At 27.7% G+C, this 22,236-nt stretch overlaps 3 protein-coding genes across 9 annotated transcripts; 1 reads left to right on the top strand and 2 right to left on the bottom strand.

Annotated features, from left to right (window-relative positions):
• The first annotated feature begins 200 nt into the window (after positions 1-200).
• On the top strand, positions 201-2,685 carry LOC122717529 (integrator complex subunit 12-like). 5 transcript variants are annotated; one of them, XM_043941702.1, is made up of 5 exons: positions 201-334; positions 1,137-1,316; positions 1,559-1,924; positions 2,046-2,118; positions 2,239-2,678. In XM_043941702.1, the coding sequence occupies exons 2-5, from the start codon at positions 1,158-1,160 to the stop codon at positions 2,445-2,447; spliced, it is 807 nt and encodes a 268-aa protein (XP_043797637.1). In that variant the 5' UTR covers positions 201-334; positions 1,137-1,157; the 3' UTR covers positions 2,448-2,678. The 5 variants fall into 5 exon arrangements, with proteins under 5 accessions (XP_043797637.1, XP_043797636.1, XP_043797639.1 ...); XM_043941701.1 differs by lacking the exon at positions 201-334 and adding an exon at positions 387-584 and having other exon boundaries at positions 2,239-2,685; XM_043941704.1 differs by lacking the exon at positions 201-334 and adding an exon at positions 564-597 and having other exon boundaries at positions 2,239-2,682.
• Positions 2,686-9,243: 6,558 nt separating this feature from the next.
• LOC122717466 (plexin-B) lies at positions 9,244-17,118 on the bottom strand. Of its 2 annotated transcripts, XM_043941556.1 has the most exons (8): positions 16,990-17,118; positions 16,684-16,861; positions 15,766-16,339; positions 14,744-15,669; positions 14,220-14,623; positions 13,667-14,159; positions 9,838-13,596; positions 9,244-9,724 (listed from the first exon to the last, which is right to left on the bottom strand). In XM_043941556.1, exons 3-8 carry the CDS (start codon positions 16,181-16,183, stop codon positions 9,617-9,619), a joined length of 6,108 nt encoding a protein of 2,035 aa, XP_043797491.1. In that variant the 5' UTR covers positions 16,184-16,339; positions 16,684-16,861; positions 16,990-17,118; the 3' UTR covers positions 9,244-9,616. The 2 variants fall into 2 exon arrangements, with proteins under 2 accessions (XP_043797491.1, XP_043797492.1); XM_043941557.1 differs by lacking the exons at positions 15,766-16,339; positions 16,684-16,861; positions 16,990-17,118 and having other exon boundaries at positions 14,744-15,464; positions 15,526-15,666.
• Positions 17,119-17,884: 766 nt separating this feature from the next.
• Positions 17,885-21,992, bottom strand: LOC122717467 (plasminogen activator inhibitor 1 RNA-binding protein-like). 2 transcript variants are annotated; one of them, XM_043941558.1, is made up of 6 exons: positions 21,487-21,992; positions 20,546-20,699; positions 20,268-20,450; positions 20,110-20,184; positions 19,533-20,025; positions 17,885-19,451 (listed from the first exon to the last, which is right to left on the bottom strand). In XM_043941558.1, exons 1-6 carry the CDS (start codon positions 21,740-21,742, stop codon positions 19,365-19,367), a joined length of 1,248 nt encoding a protein of 415 aa, XP_043797493.1. In that variant the 5' UTR covers positions 21,743-21,992; the 3' UTR covers positions 17,885-19,364. The 2 variants fall into 2 exon arrangements, with proteins under 2 accessions (XP_043797493.1, XP_043797494.1); XM_043941559.1 differs by having other exon boundaries at positions 20,110-20,181; positions 21,487-21,982.
• Between the last annotated feature and the right edge of the window lie 244 nt (positions 21,993-22,236).

Below are 22,236 nucleotides of genomic sequence, written 5' to 3'. Positions count from 1 at the left end.
AAAGGATGTATCCAAAACATGGAACAGGGGCCAATGCACGCTGCACTCAAATTTCTTTGCCATTCGTGAGCATTGTTCTCCAACTTTATTTGTCACTTCATGGTCGCTTTGATTATTTATTTCTTTTACGCACGGCTGCCAACTGCCCGTCGAAAGTTAGACATCGTTTTAACGCGCCTCGAGAAGGAAGCGTTCATACCTTTTCCGATAAATAGAAAAAGATGGAAAGAGCACACCAGGCGTACTTGACTTGTTCCTTACACTTGATCGCCTGCAGGGTTACTATTTTGGTCTTTCTTTGCTTGTATTTTCACCATTTTTTCGAAGCTTTAACGTAAGTATTCATATCTAAATGCATACCTTTTTTTATTCTTTTAGTAAAGTAAACTTTTATTCACGATAATATCTCCCTAGACAGAGGCTGCATTTATTTAACGCAGAATCAAAACTCTGTAAAATTAAATTTGGAATACGCGAGACCAGGGACGAATCAACTAATAGCAGTGCCTATGTTCTTTAACTTTCATTATTTTTTACTTTATGTACAACATACAGTTCCCATGTATAAAAATATTTTCCAAGCGGTATTTTTAAAATGTAAAATGATATTGAAAAAAATTAAAAATTTAACTAAATATTAATGTATTCGTGTTTATATAAATGTTTAATTTAAATATATATAAATTATCGATATTTCATAGATGTTATTTAAGAAAAAATATGAAATGAAAAATTTAAATTTTTGTTATTTTTTAATTGCATGACTTATTTAACGCAAATTAACATAGATGTTTTATGTATACATTTAAATGTATAAGATTTCATATTACTTAAAAATTAGATATATGATTATAATTAATTATATTTCATATATATTTTTTTATAATAGTAATAAATTTAATTTTAACTATAATATATTAAAAAAATGAAACAATTTAATATAATTAAATAGATAATTAATAAAGTAAATATAACCTAGGATTTTTTTTTTAATTCTTTTATATTTTGAATAATTGTAATTTAAATATTATATGATATAAAAAAATATTTATTCAAATATAACAAATTTATTATTTATGTATTTTTTATTTTTTTATTGCTAAAAATTTTTCATATAATTATCTTATATTTTACAGATTAAAGTAAGTCATATAAAAATGTCACAATTGGAGTTAGATCCTCAATTTACACAGGGTTTACATCTTTTACATTCCACTAATAAAGATTCTGCAGAACAATTACGAGCTCTTCTAGATGAAGCAATCAAACAAAAATATGGACCATCAAAAATGTTATCGAATGTATTACACAAAAAGGTAATTAGATAATAATTAATTTAAACATATTATTTTGAGGGTTATCAAGAAAAAAAGAGTAAATCAAAGTTTATATTAATTAAGTTATTATACTTACAGAATTAGTTCTGATATCAGGGCACTCATGAAGCATAGGAGATTTCATTCACGTAAAAAGATATCCAGTATTTGATCCCTCTGTATGCACCATCATCATTATATTCATTTTTTGAATTTCTATCTTTTGGATTTTCTGTTTTTAGTATATGATGGAGGAACCAGTACTAAGTGACCATAGCAGCAGTAGTAAAAAGAGCAAAAGCTCCTCTTCTTCTTCTTCCAAACATTCAAGTAAATCAAGCAAAAACAACTCTCCTGTAAATTTACCAACGCGTGACACACCACCTGATATTATTCAGACTGATAATACTTTAGCATTAGAAATATTAGAAGATGATCTGACATGTGTAATTTGTAAAGGAATGGATGTTGGTGCAAGAAACAGACTTGTTGAATGTTTAGAATGTCATTCATTATATCACCAAGAATGTCATGTTCCACATATTTTAGATTCTCAAATAGATGTACCAGGATTGGTGTGGTATTGTTCAAACTGTTCCAAATCTCAGGTGTGTGTATTCACTCACATTATAATTTATTATATTTTTATATTTAAAAATATATTTTTGATTTATATTGTAGAAAAAAAATAAATATGAAATGAAAATAAATTTTTCTTTTAATTTATAGGTTTCAAAAGAAAGGAGTTCACCAAAAACAGTGATAGAAAGTAAATCTAAAGAACAAAAAAAATCCAATTTAAGTAAGTTTTTAATATTAAAAAATATATTTTAAAAATTTTCTTTTTTATAAAAATTTTTAAAAATTTATTGTATATTAAAAAAAAAGAAAAAAAACAGCTATTATTATTTTTTTTAAATAGGTGGTGGAAACAAAATAACACCAAATATTCATATTATAAGTGCAGATAGAAGATTAAAAGATATGATGAAAAAAGCTAAACAGGATAAACGAAGCACAAATATTACTCAAAGTTCAAAAAAAAATTCTTCAGCTAATTCACCAGCATTGTCTTCAACAAAATCTCAGGAAAAATCACTAGTATATAAAATCAAATCAGGTGTAGAATGAAGCACTTATATATATTATGACAATATTTTATAATGTGTAAAAGACTTAAACAAATTTTATAATTTCGACATTACAAGATGATTAGTTAATTGAGAAAATCTTTAAAATTAATAGTGATAATCAGATATTCTGATTCGATATATTTCGACTAAAATCGATATATTTTGTCAAAAATAGTATAATCTTTGAACAAATAATATTAATATTTCATACCGCAATAATTCCCGATTTTTTGCTAATATTTTTATTTTTTATATTATTATATATTTTCGTTAGAAATACTTAAATAATTTTTTTTAATATAATTTGTTATGAAATAACGAATTGTGACGCAATGTAATTTGATATTATAACATTTAACATTTAAAAAATATAATTTTTTGTACAAACATACATTAATTTAAATATATAAATAAAAATGTACAATTGAATTTTTATAAAATTTCACAAAAACCTAAAATAAAAAAATAACATTAATTATGGGTATTTTAAATAAATTTTACAAATTCATTTATAATACCAATATATTTTTGCAATTTTTCAAATGCTTATTTGTTTATCCCTACATCCCATTGAAAATTTAGCAAGAGTCATTTCTCGAATGTTACTTATAATCTACTTGTATGCGAGATGGGGGGTTGAATTCTATTTACATAGGGTTTTTCGGGATTGCATCTAAACGCGTATATTAATAGGTATCGCTCATACATTCAACATACGCACAAATAAAGCAGTATTATATTCATACATACATTGCACTCTTCACTTATAATATACAACGACAAAACATACATTCAAAAATTCATGGGAATGAAAATGACCCCATTTTATATTTTTTCTTACATAGTTCCCGAGTTAAATATATTTAAGTTTTTCTTATAGGGAACAATTACCCTCCTTCCCCCCATCCATTTTTTTGGAAGCTTAACAAAGAATAATCTTAAATTTGACATGATGTTTGGAATCATCTATACTACGAAGCATGATATTACTAATCGATTTATAAAACCGTTGAACATTTCCTCCATTAATTATAATACAATACATATGTTGAATGCTGAAATTGACAAGCTTTTCAGATGGATGGAGTCAATTGTCGAGAGTACAAATTGTCGAGAAATTCTGCTATAACACAAGCAATTCTCAATATTATACTTAAATGTCAATATATTTTTCGTAAGAATATATTGAAAATATTTAAATGTCACAAATTCTGAGACTAGTTTTCTTTGATATTTTAAGCAATAAATAATATTTTTATATTAATTATATTGAAAGATAAATAAAAATTAATTTATTCTAAATTTTGTTGTATTCAATTAGTTTTAAATAAATTGATAAATAATTCGAAAAATAACCAATAGTATTTTCGATTTAAAATTAATTATTAGTGTAATTTTTTTTTTAAATATTTTTTTCATTAAATATACAAATATTTTATACAATATTAGGATATTTTAAATGCTTTAAGGAAACAACAGAATTTCATCGAAAAATTTTGCATGTGTACAATATACATTAAAAAATGTACATATTACAGCTTTCGAATTACGCTCGAACATATTATATTCTTCACGTATCATACAAGATATTCTACATTATAATTTTTGAACTATAATTTTTGGAAATTAATATTTTGATTGCTAAAAATGTAAATCACACACAGGAATCTCCTAATTTTTAGCTAATAGAGACAAAACGTATATAGGAATATATGTGCAAATATATTAATATACGTCAATCTGCGCTATGTAAAATAATATACACATATAAAAGAGAGTTTAATATACCGTAATAAAAACATCGATCCTTACTATGGACATTATATAACATTATTCGAATAATGTATAAACCTACTTTAGAAAATTCCAAGTCAATTTTACAATTCCAATAGCTTCTGTAATATACTATTTTTTTTACTAATTCTTACATGTTTCAATAATATAAAAATATTGATATTAATAATAATGACAATATAATGAATATTTTATTGAATATATACAATTAGAAACGTATCATCCACAATTCAAGGATTTGTTTGCTATTTATTTAATTCATTATATCGTTAATAATATTATATCGTTATATTTGCATTTATGCATAACGATTTAATTACAATACAAATTATTTTTTATTACCAAATATTTTCATTATTTGTTTTATACAATATATTATTTTAATACATAAAAATATATTACTTAATCTATGAAAGAAATAGTATTCATGTATATTTTTGCTGTAATTATATTTTTATATTATAATAATTATTAGAACAGACTTTTTTCATATTTAAATAGAAATATAATATTTTATTTCATTTTATTTCGATCATTAAGTTAATAAAATTTAGATAAAGAAAATTTATCATTTCAAAAATATTTAATAAAAAAAAATTTATAATTATTTTATTAAATTTTTAAGTAATAAGTTTTCTAGCATAGTAATGCAATAATGCAAATTACTTGTTTTTCATAATTCATTATCATTAATATATGAATACTATTTCTATTTCCAAAATATTGCATAAAAATATTCATTATTTATCGAAATAGAATAAACATCTTAATGAAATAATACGAATAGCGATTTTTAAACGATTGTTTCAATCCATTTCATTGTAAATAGTTTATTAGATTAAAAACATTTTAAAGAAATAATAAAAAAGTAATTTAATAATAAAAATTATTAAAATATTATTAAATTAAATACTAATATTTTTAAAATTAAATTTTGTATATATGTGTGTTTGTATATATATATTTGCATTTTTAATTATAATATAAATATTTATGCTAAGATAATATACAATTTGTATAAAAAATTATAATAAAATAATGCCAATTAAAAGTCAAAATTAATTAATTTCATTTTGGAAGACTCATCAATAATTTAATATAACTGAATTGCAAATATTATTCACAAAAATATTTTTCATAACTGTATTAGTTTGCATAAACAAATTTTATTTATTATTTTAAATTATAATTATTAAATATAAAATTATAATTATTAATAATTATAAAATGTTCTGAATTTTCTAAATTAGAATTGAATTTATAAGCAAAATAGAAAAAGAATACTTTAAGTAAAGTTAATAAACTATATTTATAAATATTTTTCTTTAATTTTAATAAATGTTATTTTTTTGCTGAAATTTTTATAGAATTATTTGGATTAAATTTTTTTTATATTTAATTACGAAATAAAAATAATTTTTATATTTTTTACTATAAATTCATTATACAAATAAAATATGTTCCATAAATAAAAATAGTTAGTAAAATAGTTAGTAAAATAATTTTCAAATCTATGGTATATTATAATATCATATCTATTTTATGATATTCAATATCAATATAGAAAATTTTAATTTTGTAGAAAAATTAGATTGAAATATATACAAAATAATATTTCTAAAATATTACAAAAAAAATAATAATAGAAATAATAATAATATTACAGATGTATATAATTATAATTTATCGATAGTTGCAAGTTTCATTTTCTATTCTGTTATCATTTATATCATATATTCTTGTAATATTTAATATAATAAATTATATTGCATCAAATACATAATGAAATAATATGATATATAAAATTAAATCATTATATAACTTCTAATATGGATTAAATCCAATTAAATTTGAATATAATAGAAATCGAATATTTGCAATGTTCTATCATCATTTTACATAAACAAAAAAAAATTCAATAAAACGATTAATATTTTTAAAAAATGATTACACGTATACATAGTATATATACGTGAATAAAATATATGTATAATATAAATCACATAGAGCAGATTGACGTACTATTTTCGTATAGATTATTCAATATCTGTCAGAAATATAAATAAATACATTTCATATAAAACAGAAAGATACATAAGTCAACGACAGAGAAGCTGAGGGATTGTAGAATAGATAAAATACACGAAAATGTTAATTAAGTACAAGAATGAGCTTAAACCTCAGCATCTCTAGACCTACCATTTAAATTATCAAATAATAATTTTTGTAGTTCGAATATTAAGTAAATCTATTTTAATATAACAGTTTCTAAAAGCGCATGGAGAAAAATTGGCAGTGCGCAATAGGCAGTGAATTAAACTGTTAAATACTAATATATATCAGAATAATGAATAATTTCAGAGATAATATTTTATTAAAAAATGCAATTTTTAAACTGAAAGAGTCTTAAATAAAATAAAATAGTGAAAATAATAAATCGCAAAAAAATACTGTTTATCGTTGTATCTTCTTAAATCTCCTTTTTTTAAATGCATTTAATTATGATATTATTGAAACTGGCGAAAAATCTCAAACATCTAATGAACGACAAAAATATAACTGGACATGTATAAAATTTATTTCTACTGCATTTTCTTTTTTTTATTTTCTTTCTTTTTTTTTAATCTGTATTTGTAAGAGTCTAGAAATCGTTCTTTACTGATATACAATATAAAAGATTTTTTTCATTTTTGTAACTATTATGTGTTTCACGCTTAACGATATACCATAATAACTATTGTTGAATAGACAATTAATAGATAATTGTACCTATATATGTAATAATATTAACTTATTATATAACTATTGTAGTAAGAGCAATAATAATTATAATATAGCTCCTATAATAGTTGTAAAATCATTATATGATCTATATAGTGATCTTACAAATCATAGTAACAGTCATATTCATATAAATGTAGTTGTGTAAAATAGATAAAAATAAAGTCAAAAAATAAACAAAAGAAAAAATAATAAAAAAATTGTTTTTTCTTTTTTTTTTTTACATATTAAATATATATATATATATATAGGCCTAGAGTAATCTGAACTTTTCTTACAATTTTTTTATTTTTCCAATTTTTTCTTTCATTTAACCATTAACTGTCTTAATTTAATATCGTTCTCTCTCTCTCTCTCTCTCTCTCTCTCTCTCTCTCTCTCTCTCTCTCTCTCTTCATTCGTTCTTTTGTCATCTCTGAAAAAGTTTTTCATTCTCAATTATATATTATAATACATATATAGACCCTCTCTAACTAACTATAATCCATGAAGATGTATGTTGTGATCTTTGCTTTACATATTTTTTATGTATATATATATATAATATATAACATATTAATAATATATATCATAATGAAGATAGTAGGCATAGCCACTTGTGCTCGGATCACAGACTACTTGCTGCCGTACTTCTTTTGTACAGACAGTCTGATGGACACTATGGCTTTTTTCTCACTTAAATTTTACACATTATATTCTTTTCCTGTTATATATATTACGTATACACGTATAGACATTTGGCAATAAAAATGAAAACATTAATTTTCTTTACTTTTTCTTTTTGTTACAAATATTTCACATGAATTTTGCATCTCAAATCTTAAATGCAACAAATTAATATTAATATTTGGTTACATTATTGAAGAAATAATATTATTATATGACAAATTATATCTTTTATTAATGGAAATTTTACTGATTGCATTGAGATTCTTTATGGTTTTTTTATAATTTATTATAAAAAAAAATATATATATATATATATAGATTGTTAATTTATTCGTTATATTAACATTTTAAGAAAGTTAATTTTAAAGATTAAATATTAAGAAAGTTAATTGCAAAAATGTTAGTTAAGATTTATTTATTAAATTATAAGCAATTTAAATTTATATTAGCGAAATAAAAATAAAGTAAAACCGTTCTATTTCCATTACATCATCGTACTATATTTCTGTCTCACATTTTCGATATTTTTGTATATTAATTTTGTTTTTATCTTTGGAATCAACTTTTTAAAAATTCTATTCCACGAATATATTAACATTCCATAAAGGATATATAAGATATATCCTTTATGTATTTTTAGTTAGGATTTTTCTGACATTTCTGATAATACGATATAAGAATGTTTTAAATAAAAATTTTTCAGTTTCTGATCAGTTATATATTAATAATTATTTAAAGTTTTCAAAAATTTTTTTCCATAAAAAGTATGTTGCATATTCATGATTTTTGATATATTATATTTGATATTTTTGATAGATTTTTGATATAACAAAATTATAATTGATGTCAAGATAAACTATGACTATACAACTATGATCTTGAATTTAAAAATTTAAATCTAATCAATACAAATGTATATTAATGGAAAATTATTTATTTAAATTAAATTACATATTTAAAATAATATTATTAAACAAATCCAACAGTAATAATAATTATATTTATATAATTAAAATAACAGGAAATTTGTAACAAAATTTATAAATATCAATGATAACAGAACATAAACGAAATAAATAAATAATAATAAATAATATGGTAAATATAATAAATTGTTATAATCTATTTTCAAATTGTAATTCATCTTCTACGTAATCTTTGCATTACATTTTTAATTATCATTTCAAATATAGCATTTTGATATATATTGCATTATATGCATATATTTTATATTCCCAGAATTTTTCTCTAATTTTAATTTTCATTTTAATGAAGTATTATTTTAAATATATATAATAATTACAATTTTATTGATACTGTTGGATTTATTTAATAATATTATTTATTAATAATATATATAACTATCTTAAGGCCACAATATACTAGATTTTAGATTAAATTTATTGTAATATTAAAAATATATCATTTGACTATCTTGATTATTTTATATAAAAAAAAAATGTTAATATTTTCATACATCCAACCAGAAACTGATAAATTTTTATTTAAAATATTTTTTTATTATATCATGCCAAAAAATGCCAAAAAAATGCTGACTAAATATAAAGAAAATATATATATATTAAAATAAAGAAAATATATAACATTAATAAACAAATCTAATTTAAAGGATAAAGTTACATTTTTTCTTTTATCATTTTACTAATATCTGTACGTGTTTACGAGCGTATTTCGATACGGCTATGACATATAGACGTAAATACTACAACCAGGATAAGTTATCCTGAGAAAAACTATCGCCTGACTAGCCTTAACGAAATCGCACAAATTTTTTTACGGCATTGTTATTCACATGATGTAGATTTGTACATATGTAACGAGGTGTATCTGCATGAAATGGAGGCACTAATCAGTGTTTCTGGAGAGATTGACAGGTCCTGGGATGGCAATGAGAAGGTTATGTCAGCAGGCACTGGTTTCCTCTCCTTCAAGTGTGCATGCTACATTTTCTAGCCTATGAGCTAGATGTAATTTGCGACAGCCCGCGTCTGTCTCCAAGGCCTCTAGGATCTATATGATATATTATAATATTATAATATTAATTAAATTATCGATAAACTAGAAATTCCAATAAATAGAATTCAATAATAATAAAATATTAATTTTATTTTATTGATACTTACTTGTTCGTAATATTTGCTGACATAGATATAAAGTTCTTTCAGTGCTGCGATCACATCAAATTCGTTCGCATGTGATGCACTTAGTTGTTGCATGGCACTAGACATTTCTTGATCAGTGATTTGTGGCAGTCTTTGTACATCTGTGTAAAAACGACCTACTTTTTCTCGATAATGTGGTATGTCTTTAGCAAAAAGTAATTTATTTGACGGTGAGTCCTTTCCAAGTCTATGCTCCGTCATTGAACAAGAATCCATGAACGTTTGTGCGATCACGGATAGACTCGAGTCAACCGTGGTTGATTTATTAATATCAAACATGAAGTCTGGATTCTTAATAAAATTCACCCAAAATCTTAGAGGTAAACTGTTTGATTTCCATGCATGTGGCACTTCCGGGTCAACAATTCCATGTTGCTTCGCGGCGTCGTCCAGAAGATCGAACAACCACTTTACAGCACTAGGTAATGCTTCATTCGCTGTTAATATTGTATTCAAAAAATCATCAACGAATTTCTGAACAGTACCCTTTGTTGATAATAATCTTGTTAAAAATATTTCAGGGATAGCTTTGTGTGTTCGTTCCGGATGATGATGCTTGCTACCAGTAAAACCCATACCTGGCGGATAATGACTTTCTTCTATAGGCCTTACTAAATGATATAATCGTTGATTACCACCATGACCACTTTCTACGTCACCGTTTGCTGTTATAATCGGTGGCGAATGAGATTCAAAATATAAACCACTAACTGGATGATTATACATTACAGGAGTAATTAAATTGTGATTAGGTGTGGATGGAAGATGTGTGGACGAACAATGATTCGCATGACGATGCAAATGGTGATGATGTGTATGATGATGAATAGATTGTTGTTGATGATGATAATGCGATGGTTTGCAATTATGACATGGTGGTTTACAGGCGATAGAAAAACTATCATTCTGTCTAGGAATTAATGACATTACTGCTGATTCCTTGACACCATAATGTGCCAATGTATTTATTTTCTTCCACTCGCCGCTACATTTTGTTGTGAGATCTTCATCTTGAAGAGTTAAATGACCGCCTCTACCATGTCTCCATTCCAAATCTACGTCATGAACGGACGGCCTCAGCGAAAAAGGAGTATTTTTGTAGAGAGCATCTAAAATCTTGGACTTCACTTGATTTATAGTATCACAATCTAATACCTTACATTGAATTTTTTCATCGAGATCATCTTGGACGACATGAAGAGTAACTACACTATGTTCAATTTGTTCACGAAGCAGTCTCTCTTCAGATAACGAATATCTAGCATCATGTGTAATCACGTCCACGGGACCTTTTTCTATTTGATGTTTTATTGCCTTGAATAATAAAAATAGAGAGGAACCTGCATAATCTTTAAGATAATTATACATACAAAGTGCCATCCAGTTCGTTAACATTTTTTCTACCACAGATTCAGTTCTTCGAAGCATTAATTGCGGATGTTTCGTATTCACCGCCTTTTCAATAAGTCTTAATAAAAGATTCATAAGTATGTCAGTTGCATACTCCATCTTACCCATCAGGACGACCATAAGTAATGACGCAACATTCACTTTATCTCTAATATTAAAGTCTTTTTGAGCCTCTAAGGTTTCAATAAAAGTCAATACAAAGTATTTATTATTAATTAATTGTTCAAACTGGATCATGGCAGCGTCATAATTTGTTCGAGATACATTACTACGCGATCTAGGATCATTTAATATGGGATGATGTGTGACACCAGGAAAAAATACTTTCATAATATAATTCTTGTGATCTAGAGTCGGAATGCCAGATGATTCCAAATCTGCGGTTAAATCAGTCATATCAGTTTGTAGTTCTGCAAATGCCTGTTTGCATTCCATTCTAACATTGCTTTCTAGAGTATCCATCTGTATTTGTATTCTTTTATATTCTCTTTCTGCTTGTGTGCTTTTTCTTCTATATATTATTAATACTAAAACAAATAAAAATACAAGACCAAAAGTGCCAGCAGCTATTCCAGCAATGGCTTCCGGTGGAATTGGATAGGATTTAATCACTTCATAATGCAGATAACCAATAGGAAACCTCAAACTACGACCTACACGTACTACTACTAAAGGTAGATTATTTTCAGTTTTAATTCCAAGTTCGTCTGTATCAGATGGTTGTTGATCAGGAGGAATGCAAACTAATTGAGTTAAAGCAAGTGATGTCACATTGCATGGCATTGTTCCAACTGTGACATTTACATCCGATTCATCACTAGCAAAAATCAAATTTTCTCCTTCAATAACCAATGTATCTCCTTTATATAATTTGATGTTCCGTGGAAAGGCGAAGAATTTCGGGTCCTCCACATAAAGTAAACGATTTCTAAGATTTTTAAAATGTTTTTCCAAATCTCGAACGCTTTCTACGTTATCCATAATGAATGCTATTTTTAAGGATAACTGAGATTCCTTTAATTTTAGTGACTGAGATGGTGTATTTTGACCATTAACAGTAGCACGCTCATTGCGACGAAGAGTCATAAAACGCTTAGCAACGCTTGGACTTGGACATTCCATCTGTGTCGGATTTAATACTGTACAAACTGTTCTATTCACAGGTAGCAATTCATTATCAAAGTAAACCTCCATTTCAGGTTTCTGAATGGTATCTAAATTGGTACCATGTACGGTGATCATGCGACCACCGGAAGCAAAACTTGTTAATGGCTTAATCTCCATAATAGTGGGATCGTGAGTGTAATTATAAGGATTACCAACTAAAGTGCGATTTGCACCATCTATACTAAGAGTCAGTCTGTCAATTTTTCTTACTCTGTCAGATTTACTTGTTACACAAGTTAATCTTGTGCTGCTCGCTTGCGTGGCATTAACATGGCACGGTAATTCATCCAAATAAGCTGAAATAGTACTACCAATGTTCAAATACATTCCAGTAATAGCAAGTTGAGTCCCACCACTTTGTGGACCAACAGATGGATAAATACCAGATAATCTTATATCTTTATAATTAAATAATACTGCACTTTCAGTATAACCAGCATCGTTACCAACAACTACAGAAGCAGTATCTGTTGCTTCGTGTCTTCCAGTACGGCATACAATGCGTACAGATACTTCATAGTCAACTAATATGCATGGAGTATTACCAATATGTATTTTTCCATCCACATCACTTTCTTTTAGTCCTAGATTACTACCTTCAATAGTAACTAATGTACCACCTTCGATCGGTCCACTTAAAGGTTTAATCATATCTATCCTCGGTTTTGGACATTCTGTAAATGGGGAGTGTAAACAAGAATGTCGATACACGCAACTATTACCACACCAAGTACATTCGAAGCGTGCGTCTCTGGTCACGCAAAGGGAACAATCTGCATGTTCACGATGTGAACCTAACACTTCACATTTATAAAGAATAATAGTAGTCTTATCCACGTGATGGTTAATATTCCAAACAACAGTTATTTCTGCTTCGTATTCACCGGTGGCTGCTTCGTACGAATAAACCGTTTTATCACAAACTATAAAACGACTGCTATCAACACGAGCTTGTACCTTTAAATTGGCACCTTCAATAGAAACAATGCATTGAAAACCAGTATGTCCTACTTGGGGATGTGGTAAATTTTCAACTTCGAGCATTATCTCTTTAGGTACACTATTAGGCAACATCAATGGTTCTTCGCGTTGCACAAATCTGGGACAGTACTGTGCACCATGCGCGGCCAAATTCGCTTGATTCTATAAATATAAATATTTTTTAAGAACAATTAATACAATTATATTCTATACAATCTTTATATTAACTTACGTTTTCTCCTGAAATGATACCTTGACAGCTTGTATTGTGTGTACATTTATTATCATATACACACCAACTACATGCCCATTGAGATTTTACACATTCTGTACAAACAGTATGTCTAGAACAATCAAAGAATGCGAAATTTCGTGAGACAAAATCTTTATTGGTTTCACTAGAACGCACGGATAGAGGTACTAGAACATGATCGGCTTCGTCTGGTATATTTGGTCTTTCAATAACAGATGGTGTAGGACATGACAATCCAAATCCGGTCATTAATGCATCTATAGGTTCTGCGTTACCAAAAACACATTTATAGTTCGCTCCCGCTGGTAATTCGGGTAAAGTTCGAATTGTTAAATGAACTGTGGTCATTTGATTGATAGGCATACGATCTGGAAGAACTTGCTCAAAGTCAATACATTGTTGTCCTGTACCTAAAGACAACCATCTTGGACTACTGTGACTTGCTTTCTGACAATCTCCTCTAACTGTACATCTAAAAAAAAAAAAATATTTATGTATAGAATAAAATATAAAATACATTATGCATATTTACCTTTTCTCTAATGAACACCATCCACAATAAGGATCTTTTGCATCTAAACAACTACTACAATTAATATAACTACTGCAATGCTCCACTTGAACCTTAGAAATTTTAGAGGTTGATAAAACATAAATATGTTCTCCATCTGGTGAAATTAAAGTATCGGGCATCAATCTGTTTCCTTTATCAATTATAATGCTTTCATAGACGAATGCTTCGTTTCCAGAAAGTAAAACTTTTTTGAGGACGCCATCGTTAGTACCTAAGAATGCAACAGTGTGACTTTCTGTATTAGCTACTGTTACGGAAGTGATGAATTCGTCGGGAAAATATAAAATTGCTTCTCCCACAATTGGCGACATTCCAGAAATCTTCAAACCCACTTCACAGAAATTCAAGATATTCCCTGTTGTCTGAATATATATGAAAATTAATAAAATACGAATTAATAAAATAATAATAATATAAAAATATGTATTTTATAATATATAATAATATTTTTATAAAAAAAATTTTTTACATTTTACACTTACTCCTGCTGTGGGACATTTTCCATCTTGTATAGGACCACTAACATAGCCCATATTTCTGTATTTAGTACTACCATTAAAACACATATGAATATTTTCAGTAAATTTTGTTTCAATATTTTGTAAACTATAAACACAAAGTGCTGAGCGAGAAAGTGGTTCATTTGTAATCCCTCTACTTGGCGAAAATACAGAAACAAAAATAGGATCACCAACTGAAATACCAAGTTGTGTAGCTATATCACTACCAGCTGGTGCTACTTTTGCATCTTGTACTAAATTATAAAATTGTGGTTTCCCATCTCCCAAATCGACAGTACATTGTAGTGTCACTTCTGTATAACTATCATAATTTGGATCACTGATACAACTTCGAGCCAATCTAGAAATATAACCTTTTTCCTCTTCCTCAGGAAGATGAGATTGCTTTTGTACCAATACAAAATACGCATAATCGCTAGCATTGAAACCATACACATATTTAACTAGAAAATGATCTCGATATTTTACATCAATGTATACAATTGACTGTTTATTAAATGTATATTCTGCAAATTCTAAATTATGAAGATTTCTACTGGAAATAGCAGGCACATCGTGTCTGTAATCTCCTCTATTAGTAAATGTAGTACCAACATAGAGTATATTTGTTTGTCCCCAAGCATTGTATCTTTCAGGTCCAATAAAAGCATATGTAGAAGAATTTTCATCATTTGCTGCTACACTATGGGGAATGAATTCCGGTTTAATAGATATGTTTGACATTTTGTACTTTTCACAAGCACCTTGAAGAAGGGAACCACATGCAATTAATGTTTGTGATTCAAGATCAGCAATTAATAGTTTGTTTACATTATCCATTAAAGATGTAGTTATGTCTCTAGAAGGACAGCCTGTTGCATGGCACTGAGGATTATCCAATCTTGGTCCTGAAGATAATAATTTATAAGAATCATTTTTAATTAGCAATTTTAATTAGAATTCTTGTATAAAATATATAGTTTACAAAAAGAAATAATATTTACCTGTTGAAACATATTCCTCCAGTCTGAGATTAGAATCTAATTGTAAAAGTCTATTGATGGCACCTGCATATAATCTTTCTGTTGTAGGATCTATAGTAAGGTGATTAAATCGAAGGGCACCTTCTCTCGTTGTATTTGGATCTAAAGGATAAAATCCATATCTCTGACTATCTCCCAAAGGAAACTGTGTTATAATATGTAAAGATCTGTTTTCTTGTACAGGTGGAATAGTACTAGCAGGTGTATCTATGGCTGCAGTTACCAATACCACCAGAAACCAAGTCGCAACAGACATGGATGAAAAGAATAATCGATGAAGTGGTAACAGCAATTTAAAAGATAACACAGTAGCCAAAATGGGAAATGATATAAATCCCAAGAATCTCATGATGTGTAGGCAAAAGTTGATAAAGCACATGCGCACACGCTATGCGTGTGCGTTTGTGCATGTACAAGTTTAGGGTAGGAAGCTTAGAAAGTATAAAGGGTATATATCCCACTGAAGAAGGCTAGTATCGTACTACCAGTTGTATATGTATCCAGGCACCGACATGATGCACATTGCCTGGCACCTCTGAAATATTTCAAAACCAATTTATTTTTAAAAAAGTTTAAAATCCATAATATTTTAAAATACATAAATATTTTACCAATTAATAAAAAAAATTTATATATCATTTTTTAAATTTATAAAATATTTGATTCATGCATAATAATAATTATTAATAAAATTGTAAAAAAATGAAAATGTCGAAAGATATATTAGAATATAATTGAAATATATCGTTAAACTGTTTTAAATTGTTAAATTTTTATATTGTTAAATTTATAGTACTTTTCTAAAAACTAAACATATATAATTAATAATTTTAATAATCTAAAATAATTATAAATAAATGTAAATAACATATCACTGACCGATTTCGATACTAAAACATTTCGTCGATGTCAGGCTAGGGCAGATGGCTCCACACTTTTTGAGTAACTTCGTTGCACGCACCGCCCTTCATTAGTGTAAGCAGCATAGCTGCACTTGACAGTTAGAGCCAGTGTCTTTGCACAAAGTAGAAATATTCTACTCCTTATCAATAATTGTCTAACAAAATACAAACAGAACGAATTAGTTAAAACATGATAAAATTTCATAAATTCATAGATATTTTCAAAATAACCACAAGAATATGAATATATTTTGGAATAATTACTTAAAAAGAAAAAAATTACCTTCAAACTGAGAAAAGTTTGCAGTTTCGATTCGTTCGATCTGATATGACCATTAGTTTGCTCATGTAATTTTTCTTTTACATATATATATCTATATATATATATATATATATATATCTATATATATATATATATCGGTATATGTAATGCATAAAATAAAACCAATCCACTTCAATTTGTCACGTACAACCACTTTTTCATGAAAAAGACAAAATGTATAATGTAACTACACGATGGAATGTTCGTGCGCTAGAATCGCTACACATCACGAATATGCACTGTCTTTGATACGAATCTCTGATACAGTCTTTAGATCATGAAATATCGTACACTCGAAATTCAATAGAATTTGTTATTGTTTTCTTTAATAATACATAAAAAATACAAATACCATTCGTCACTTGATAATAACACTAAACATGAAATCAGAATGAGCCGCCATTAAAATTCGACCGACAGCGACAGGCTGCACGAGTTTAGAGCAAGTTGGGGGCCGTGGCTACGGCATGCGCCGCTTGTTCATTATCTTTCTCTCTTTCTTGCTCTCATCAAGCTTTTCCCACGGTTCAGTATCTCTTCTTGACTAGTTCTATCACTCTCTCTCTTTTTTTAACCTTCTTTTTCTTTCTTTTAGTTGTATATCAAACTACAGATATCGCGTCCTCCCGCGGATGAAAACCTGTACTGTTTATATGCTTCAATGGTAAAATTGTAACAATTTTGAATTTATCAGATCTACATCTTCAATGCCTTGGAGTTTAGAAAGCCGTCCAATTTGAAAAGAACAGAAGAAAAAAGAAATAATTTCTTTACGTACTTATATATAAAAAGAAAAATTTTACGTAACATCAAACGAACAAAATATAGCCGGTATTATTTAATAACAACAAGATGCTTACAATGAAATTCGATTCATAACTTTATTGGATACAGCACCTCTCATGTTTTCTTTTTTTTCTCTCCATATAGCTTTTCCTGACGTCTTTTATTACATCTTATCACAAAGGCTTTAATTAAGATGGTATATTTTTTTTATCTCCTTTGTACTTACATTCTTTACATACTGCACAAATAAAAATTCCTTCCTAGAATATCTTTTCATAAGTCGACTGGTTAAGTAGTCAAGTCCAAAATGAATCGTGTATGTGTCACGATTTATTATTGTAAATATGTTATTTACACATATATCTAAGCTTCGAAAGCTTTATATTTTTCTTTTTTCGCATTTATGGAGAGGGTTTGGATTTTTTGGCTATGGTATGTCTTCATTTTACATGTAACAAATACAATAGATAACTAATGTAGCAGGTCATAATTAAGAACATGATGATAGACATATAACGTAACTATGTAAGACTGGATTCATCCTATCTGCCCTCTGAACGTTTTTTCGACCGTTCTTTTAATCTCGTTATACAATATATATGTAAAGCTGTATATCTGTATTTGTGTGTCTATAATATTTACTTAAATGTTAATTTCTTACAGACCGGTTACATCTTTGAAAGGAAAAATCTCTATATATTTCTATATAAGCCAAACTTAGCATACCTAAGTAGATATTTTTAATATCAGATAGAAATACACACTTTTTTAAAAGTCTCTTATGTTTTATATACGACAAATAACATTTTGTCAATTACAAGGAAGGCTCCTCCAAACACCGTATAAAAATTATAAAACAGAAAGAATGTTTAAAATTTACCGCCTAACAAGTTATTATACATGTGTTCATAAGAATCGGTGCTATGGCCAGCCTCCTTAGGCCTTTAATATAAGATATTGAAATTAAAATCTAGGCTAAACTGCCTTACCTCCTGATATTCAGGTAGATACTTTTTTTTTGTCTATTTTCATTTGGAACTTTGTTTCACTCGGATTTAAGCAGCTTTAAACTACATTATGTAAAATGAATATCTTTTGATATTTATATTCCCGCTGGTCCGCTTAAAGTCTTTCAGCCATATTTTTGTCTAGCATCCAAGTTTATCCAAGATTATTTAACAAGTCCATGAATATCCAGCCTCGTTTTTAATATCATTTATCTGTGAACTAGTATTAAAACTAGCCACAAACAAATTGAGTTATTACAAGTACAAAAAAGGATCGTGATCTACATTGTTTCATGCGACTTTTTATGTGTACGTTTAACATGTCAATATGTAAGAGCGCGTTCAAAGCGCTACGATTTATTTAGATAAATTACGTATCTCATTTTGCAAGGGTGTACTGTATTATGCATTAATAACGTTGTCACTGACGCAAAAATGTTGATAGTAATAGTTTTAGTATTAGTGGTAATTTTATCTGTGATAGTAGTACTGATGCTGGTGATAATGGTGGGATATTCTATTGTAGATGACAAGCAAAACCATCTATCCTAATGAGGGAAAGTCATTCTCATCATCTACTTTTGGAGCATTTTGACGTCCTCGAGGCGACCTTTGCTCAGATTGTGAAGCCTAAAATTTGAGAATGCATAATTAATATATATTATATTTATCTATACTAAATCTCAATCGAAAATAAATATAAATACTTACAGGACCACGTGAATCTCCATCTCTGGGAGCACCACGATTACCAAATCCGCGACCATTTGCACGTTCTCCACGACCTCGTCCTCGACCACGTCCACCAGAACCACGTCGAGAATCACTGAATTGTATTTCAATGCCTAACACGCGTTTTTGCCTTCCAACGCGTTGAGGATATTCTGCCGCGGCATCATATTCTTCCTCTTCTTCTTCTTCATCATCAGCACCTTCCTTCTTTCTTTCCAAAGCGTACATTTTCTTCCAGCGAGTTAAATCTTCACCTTCTCCAGCCTTACGCAAATTATATTGAGGCTTAACTCTGTTATTACGTAAAGCTTTCCATTCATCCAATGTCAATTCACGGGATTCTTCTTCAACTGGTTTTTCTTCTACTGTATCTGTAGTTGCTTCTCCTTCCTTTATCTCTGTAGTTGTTTGGTTAGTATCTCCATCAGATTTTTCATTAGTCCAATCTTGACTTTCTTGATTTAAACTTTCTCTGAAAACAATATAGGAAAAAACAAAATCTTAAAATATGAATATCTTTTAAATCTTAAAAAGTTTTGTTATAAATAATATTTACTCAATTTCATCATTGTGGGTACCCCAATTATGGCTACCAGCACCATCCTTTTTATCCACTGGTTTAATTCCACTGCTTGAACAAACAAATTTTTAATTTAATTATATTTATTAATACTAAAAATACTTAGAGTAAAATAACAATAAATAAAAGATTACGTTTTATCGGAACCAGATTGACGATCGAATTCACGTTTTCCACGATAATCATATCCTCCACGACCACGTGATCCTCCACGTCCACGCACCATTCCGCGCATTCCACCACGACCCCTACGTTCTCCATAATCTCCACGTTGATTATCATTAGAATTTCGGAATTCTCGAGTTTCACGTCCCTCACTAAAAAGTTAATAAAAGAATTTAAAAGTTGGGAAAAAATAATGTCAATTTCATATTCTTATTATATTTTATATAATATACTATAATATACTAACCCAGGAGGTCCTCGTCTTAATTCTCCCTGACCACGGGGTGTTCTTTCACCATCTTCGCGATTACGTCTGTTATTGCGCTCTTCTCTACTTTCTCCGGAGAATTTCACATTACGATCTCCACCACCAGTTCTTGATTGAGATGGTTTTTTATCTCCTGCATATCAAAATTTTACAAGTTTAAGAATAACTATAAAATAAAATTGCTATAATTAATAAATATAAATTAATGTAAAAAATTATTAATTTAAATAAGAATATATATTCATATTCTTATTTAAATAATATCTTTATATAAAATATAAACATAAAAATATATTTTTTAAATAAAAGAATATTATATTTTGAAAATATATAGTAAATTCTTTGATTTTATTAATTTAATTTGATATATATACTTTATAAAATACATAAATATAAAACCATCTAATTTTAATATAATATATTGATTATTTGAAACAAAAAGAATACTTATACAAATCATTAATTAATAAAATGTAATAATTTACTATTATTTACTAATCTTAAATTGTACTAAAATTATATTAAATTAAATACTTAAATTACATTAAAATTACCTATTTTACAAATATAATGTATAAAATTTTGGAAATGAATCATATTCTCATTTTTTTTATTAAATATGAAGTTATCTATCGATAAATTTTTTTTTATAACGTAAGAATATTACACTATAAAGCATAAATAATTTTCAAAAAAGTTACAAGAAATAAATAGTAGAAAATTAGAATTTGCACGAATAGTTTGAATTTATAAAATAATACTAATGGAAAAAATTAAAAATTAAAAATAAATGTTTGCTAGTGAAATAAAAAAATCATTTATTATGCGGCAAAATATCAAAAGCACATGGACCCACGAGGACTAGGGGCGACGGCCATAATACCGCGCACGAGGCAAGATTGTAATGAAAAATTACTAACCTTGATCTTTCTTCGAATCTTGCACTTTAGATGGTTGTTGCTGAGAATCTTTGATCACGCGGTTTTTTTGCGTTTTATTACCGGTTCCTTTTTGTGCGTCCGTCTGCTTACTCTTATTCTCTTTCTCCGAAAGCTTCTCCTTTTTCCTAGCTTCCTTCTTTAGTTCCTCTTCTCTAAGCTTTTCATGTGGATCTTCGTCATCACCCAACGCTAACGAGAATTTGTTGGTAACGGCAATGCTGTACATATTTTCCATGATGTCTCTTATCCTCTCTTCGTCGAGGATCACGCGAAAATTTCACGGCTACTCTTGAGCCCTTGTGTAACAGAGACATTCAATATTTCAATATGGCTGAGTCGGAGATAGTTCACCACGAGGTCTGTGCTCAGGGAGGGACCGCATAATTGTCTTGCACCCAGCGCGCCACCTCCCCACCAATATTATTTATATCTTTAATTTTATATGATTTCAAATCATAAAATATTGTCTAAAATCGAGTTTTTAATTTTAATTACATTGCATTTTTAAAATAACTAATATCCAGCAATAAAGCAATATACTTTCGCAATTGTCGTTCTCAAAGAAACCGGCATTATTTCCATGAATTACTTAACACACCAACTGAATAGATTTTCTTATCTTTTATACTTTATCTTATTGTCGTACAATAATATTTATATACCAATCTGCTATTTTAATCATATATCATATTTCATGTCATTTGAATAAAAATGAAAACTAGTAATATG

This window comes from Apis laboriosa, unplaced genomic scaffold (genome assembly GCF_014066325.1).
Source record: "Apis laboriosa isolate Shangri-la unplaced genomic scaffold, ASM1406632v1 scaffold5213_cov150, whole genome shotgun sequence".
Classification (NCBI taxonomy): domain Eukaryota; kingdom Metazoa; phylum Arthropoda; class Insecta; order Hymenoptera; family Apidae; genus Apis; species Apis laboriosa.
Note: the sequence above shows the minus strand (reverse complement) of the source record. Positions and strands in the feature narration are given on the sequence as shown.

What these genes read in the sequence shown, in the direction of transcription:
- LOC122717529 (XM_043941701.1), top strand. Translation starts at nt 510, where the DNA reads ATGTTCTTTAACTTTCATTATTTTTTACTTTATGTACAACATACAGTT. An exon ending in CGAATGTATTACACAAAAAG is followed by an intron (nt 1,317 to 1,558) that starts GTAATTAGATAA and finishes TTCTGTTTTTAG; the next exon opens with TATATGATGGAGGAACCAGT. An exon ending in ACAAAAAAAATCCAATTTAA is followed by an intron (nt 2,119 to 2,238) that starts GTAAGTTTTTAA and finishes TTTTTTAAATAG; the next exon opens with GTGGTGGAAACAAAATAACA.
- LOC122717466 (XM_043941556.1), bottom strand. Translation starts at nt 16,183, where the DNA reads ATGTGCTTTATCAACTTTTGCCTACACATCATGAGATTCTTGGGATTT. An exon ending in GGAGGAATATGTTTCAACAG is followed by an intron (nt 15,670 to 15,765) that starts GTAAATATTATT and finishes TATTATCTTCAG; the next exon opens with GACCAAGATTGGATAATCCT. An exon ending in TGGTGTTCATTAGAGAAAAG is followed by an intron (nt 14,160 to 14,219) that starts GTAAATATGCAT and finishes TTTTTTTTTTAG; the next exon opens with ATGTACAGTTAGAGGAGATT.
- LOC122717467 (XM_043941558.1), bottom strand. Translation starts at nt 21,742, where the DNA reads ATGGAAAATATGTACAGCATTGCCGTTACCAACAAATTCTCGTTAGCG. An exon ending in CAATCTGGTTCCGATAAAAC is followed by an intron (nt 20,185 to 20,267) that starts GTAATCTTTTAT and finishes TGTTTGTTCAAG; the next exon opens with CAGTGGAATTAAACCAGTGG. An exon ending in ACCCACAATGATGAAATTGA is followed by an intron (nt 20,026 to 20,109) that starts GTAAATATTATT and finishes TATTGTTTTCAG; the next exon opens with AGAAAGTTTAAATCAAGAAA.